The 4,939-nt window shown below is 35.7% G+C and overlaps 1 protein-coding gene across 1 annotated transcript; it reads right to left on the reverse strand.

Annotated features, from left to right (window-relative positions):
- Window positions 1-3,989: 3,989 nt before the first annotated feature.
- Window positions 3,990-4,487, reverse strand: LOC149257244 (uncharacterized). The gene has a single exon (XM_089461438.1). The coding sequence runs from the start codon at window positions 4,485-4,487 to the stop codon at window positions 3,990-3,992; it is 498 nt and encodes a 165-aa protein (XP_089317564.1).
- Between the last annotated feature and the right edge of the window lie 452 nt (window positions 4,488-4,939).

A 4,939-nucleotide genomic window follows, 5' to 3' on the forward strand; every position in this document is an offset into this window, starting at 1 on the left:
GTATTGAATGGCCTTCCATACTTAGAATTAGTTCCATGGAGGAAGGGATGAGAGGATAGGATGAATCTTAACTCATTCCTCATCCATTTTCGAGCTCATAGGAGTTGATAAGAGAGGGAATCTTCTTGATGACTCCAAGAGATAAGAATATTCCCAAAACCCTATGTGAATTTCACTCAATCTTGCCCAACGCAGGTGAAAGACTTCCTAAGTGCTCTGCAGAGCACCCTGGCATGGACTCAACTACTCTGCAGTGCACCCTTACATGGGCATACCTGCGCTGGTCCCTTTAGAGGTGATTTCAAGATGTCTTCAAGTCATGAAACTGTCTGGGAAGGATGCATTCAAAAGGGTGACTTGTTTAGGGCATGTAGCAACTGAAATTAGGGTTTGATGGGCCCTAAAATACTGATCTAGATGATGGGAGCGATGTGCCTAAATGGATCTATAACATTGATGTTTGTATTGGCTTACTTATAGCCCACATTTTCAAGGACTTTTATGAATGTACAATATTGTCATTAAAAGTTGTCTACAAGTTTGTTATGCATTCACTGATACAAGTATTTGATATGAAACTTGTGTGAATAGAATATTTTTTTTCAAGATTGTACAAGATGACTATGCTTTTTAGGCAAGGCCAATTATATCATGCAAGATTTTGCAGCAGTGTACTTTTCATGTACAAGCTTAGCTTGAATATGTTAAAGCAATTCTATGTTGTTTATGAATTCCAAGATGGAATCAAGTTTATATTCAATAGTTTAACTTCAAAATGAAGTGTTTTTTATCCATGTAAATATTAGACTAAAGAGAATGTTCATATTCCACTCATCAATATTTTGTTCCTGCATCAGCAATAAGAATGTTGGCTCAATTCTTAACATGATAGCATGTTTTCATGAAGAAGATAGGTGAAGTTACTTGATTGGGGATTAAAGGGCACCAATTGAAAAGTATGCGGTTTGGATTGATTTTTTGGGTGTTTTTGAGTTCCAGCCTCTTTATATTAACTAGGGAAGTAAACGTTTGGAGTCCAAATGTTTGTAGTGGGGAGGTGTGACTAGGTGATCAATTTTTAACTCAAAAATGAAAGTGCAGAGAAAGTCTTGAAACTAGATTTAAGTTGAATTTCTCATCGTTCTGAAACCAACAATGCTCATTTCACCTCAATCTGACACTGTATGCTATAGATATCTCGTTCTGATCATTTTTCCAAATAGGTAAAATTTGAGCAGGTTTGTTAACTAGGCAGTTGATTGGGTTGACCATACTACTGAGTCAGTAGGGTGACTATGCAGGTACGAGCCAACCAGGTGTTGACACTTGGCATCCTATGCTTATTTTGTAGCTGTGTGATTTTGATTGGTTTGTATAGGTTTAAGTGGACCAATGAAGTGGTGCCACATGGCCGAGCTATGGGTTTCCACGTGGCATCCCAACAGAGGCCAAAAATTTGATAACGGACCAAATAGACCTTCAGTGGTTCAAACACGGGACCTATTATCCAATAACAAAGTGCCTTACCAATAGGCTAAGCGGTGGTTCTTGATACCATAGAACCAAACTTGGATATAAATTTTATGGTGGTACCCATCGGAGGAAGTGGTCAGGGTGCCAACCTTGGGACCTGGTCATGTTTGTTACCATATATCCTTGGGGCTTATGGAAAGTGATTATGGAAGATGGCGCCTATGAAGAGTCCAACCCTAGTCATCCAATTTCTATAATACCACGGTGGTAAAGGTTTAAGCATCCAATAATCTAGGTGGCTCTATTGAAGTCATTAATAAATAATGTGAAATATCACTCTCCTCTTAGAATTCTCTTCCCTGTAGGACCACATACATCTGTATGCACTAGCTACAATGGTCTTGTTGTAGAAAACTCCTTGGATTTGAACCACACTCTTGTTTGTTTCCCGAATTGGCACGACTTGCATATTGTGTTATCTGATTTAGCCAACTTGGGTAATCCTCTAACTGCTCCAATATTTATAATTTTGATTAGGTTATCAAATTGAAATGACCCAATATTGTATTCCATAGCCAAGATTCTTTTATTTTTCTCATGTAGCAATTTTTCTTAGTGTCGTTAAAAATATACATGTTTTTTTCATTTCTAATGGCCTTTTCCACCAACTTCCCTAATTTTGCATTTTTGATCTTACACTCTTTAGATCTGAATGTCACCTCATGTCCATTATCACACATATGACTCACACTAAGGATATTTTGTTTCAACCCATCAACATAGAGCACATTATGAGCTTTGGTCTTCTTGCCCAATCTAATCATTCCTTTGCCTTTGATGGGTACCATTGAATCATTTCCAAAACTGGAATTACCTTTCTTGTACTCCTTTAGCTGCAATAATTTTCTCTTATCACCAGTCATGAGTTTTGAGCATCCACTATCAATCAGCCACTTCTCATGTTGATCATGATCTATCAAAGCAAGCTCACAATTTTCATTATTTTGAACCTTCTTCTTTGATCTTCTCACAACTTTCTGCTGATTAGATTTCTCTTGTGTATGTTGCATGAAGGAGTTTGGAAAGATATATCTACACTCACTAACTTTGTGACCAAAGTTATTGCATCTGAAACACTCGATCTCATTCATTAGTGGAGCAAAAGAATTATTTCCATTAGCATGCAAACTATTTGGTCCTTGAGAAACTCTTGATCTATTAACATTTCTTCTAGAAAATATCTTCAATCTAAAATTTATGGCCTTGTGTCAAAAATTGTGACATTAAAAAAAATAACCATAAAATATAGTAGGATACCTGACTTTTTGTTGCCATGAAAGAGGAGTGAAATTTGATGATATTTCTTGCTTCACATGCTAATTTTCTATTGATTGGATTTCAGCTAAACTATCTTGCACGTCCTTGTTGGTTGTTGAATATTTTCTTGGTTTTACATTCCTTTTAGGGCATCTATGTAATTGGTACTTGGTCAGTCTTTGACATTTTATAGACGATGCTTAAAGCCCAAACAAATTTTGTTGTTTGGTGACCTTTGCATGTTAAGAATATCTTGAAAGGTTTCAGATACCTTGATGAATTTTTTATTTAGACGTGTTTTAGATTATGATTTTGATATGTTAGCCCTTAATGCAACAATTTCTTCCTCAAGTTTGTGACAATTTTCCTTCCATTCTTCTAGTTGATTAGCAAGCACATTTTCTTTCATCAAGCTTACCTCTTCCAATTATTTCTTTAGATAGATGATGTCCTCTTCATGGGTGCATGCAATTTAAGCTCCACCAATATTCTTCTTCATGGATTCATTTTCTCTTTCCAATTTGGCCATATTGTTTTGTTGAATCACAATATGTTGCAGAAAATTTTCCTTGAATTTCTCAAGCTCATCTAACTGGGTCTTTAAAGAATTATCAACCAAAGGAGACCTAATCTCCTTTAGTTTGCATATTTCTTCCTTCAACAACTTGTTTTTGTTTATAGCCTTGCTTAGCTCATCAAGTGCAACAATGAGCTCACCTTCATAATAAATCTCTCCATCCTCAAGATATGATTCATCTTTAGACTCAAAAACCATAAGAACACATTCACTGTGCTCTTCTTCTTTGGATGAATATTTCTTACTTCTTTCTTCTTTGGAGTAATAACTCCTTCTGTTTTGGGCATTACCTTTTCGAAATTTATGAGTTCTATCCTTGCTTTTCATCTCCTTATTCTTCTCCTCTTTTTCACCTCTTTTATGTTGAAACTTTGTAGCAAAGTGTCTAATTTCTCCACATCTAAAACCCTTGAAAGGAAGATTTCCTTTATACTTTCCAGAAACTCTCTTTAATTTCCTAGCAAACTGAGAAAATTCTTCATCAGTTTCACTAGTAGAATAATCTTCCTCTTCCTTGATTTTCTTTGGAAGTTTCCTGAGCTTCTTGGTGAGATTATTGACCTTTTTGGAGGTGTTTGAATGATGCTTCACTGGGCTCATATTTCTCTTCTGTAATGTGCATCTAATAAGTTGTAAGAATTCCAAGCAATTTCTCCATAATGAGAGTGCCCAAGTTAGCCATCTCCTCAATAGCAGAAGCCTTAGGGTTAAATATTGCTGGTGAATACCTCAATATTTTATGAATAATGACTTCATCTTGAAATTTTTCATCTATGCTCTTGATCATATTGGTCATTGTTTCAACCTTTAGGAAATACTCTCCAATAGTTTCATATTCCCTTATTCTCAAACTCTCAAACCTCATCATATAGGTTTGGAGCTTCACTTTCTTCACATTCTTATCACCTTCATACTTATTCTCAAGTTTGTCCCAAAATTCTTTGGTTGATTTACAATGCATTGCTTTTATTACCTCATTCTCACTAAGCCCTACCAAAATAGACTTTTTATCCTTGGCATTGTTTTTCAAGATCTTCTTTCCATCAGAGTCTAATGCAAGGACATATGGAACAAAATGCCCAAACACCACATTAGAATAAACATTAGCATCGAGACTCATGAGGTGTCCCTACATTCTCATCTTCCATAGATTGTAGTTCCCAGCATAAAAAACTAGAAGCTTCACATCATGGCCAACCATTGTCCCTTCTCAATATCTCCTTTCAGAAGTCAAGCTATATCAAAGGATTTGACTGAGATACCAATTGTTAGACACAAGTAATATTGAGAGGGGAGGGGAGGGGGCGTGAATAAGTATTACAGAAATATTATAAACTTTCTGCAAATAAAAATTATTCATCAATTAACTTCAAAAATATATAACAAGATCATTCAAATGAATAATAAAAACAAAATTAATCATCACATGTAAACACTTGGATTTTAGGTGGAAAAACCCCCCTCTAGGGAAAAAAAACACCAAACTATTTGTTGCTTCTTTTTATTATTGTTAACTAGGCAATCCCTTCTATGGATAGAAGCGATCCCTCTAGTCCAATGAGTGGATCTAGT

The sequence above is a fragment of the Pinus tabuliformis genome, chromosome 6 (genome assembly GCF_031772625.1).
Source record: "Pinus tabuliformis cultivar Carrire ecotype Pingquan chromosome 6, CPIR1, whole genome shotgun sequence".
NCBI classification, from domain to species: domain Eukaryota; kingdom Viridiplantae; phylum Streptophyta; class Pinopsida; order Pinales; family Pinaceae; genus Pinus; species Pinus tabuliformis.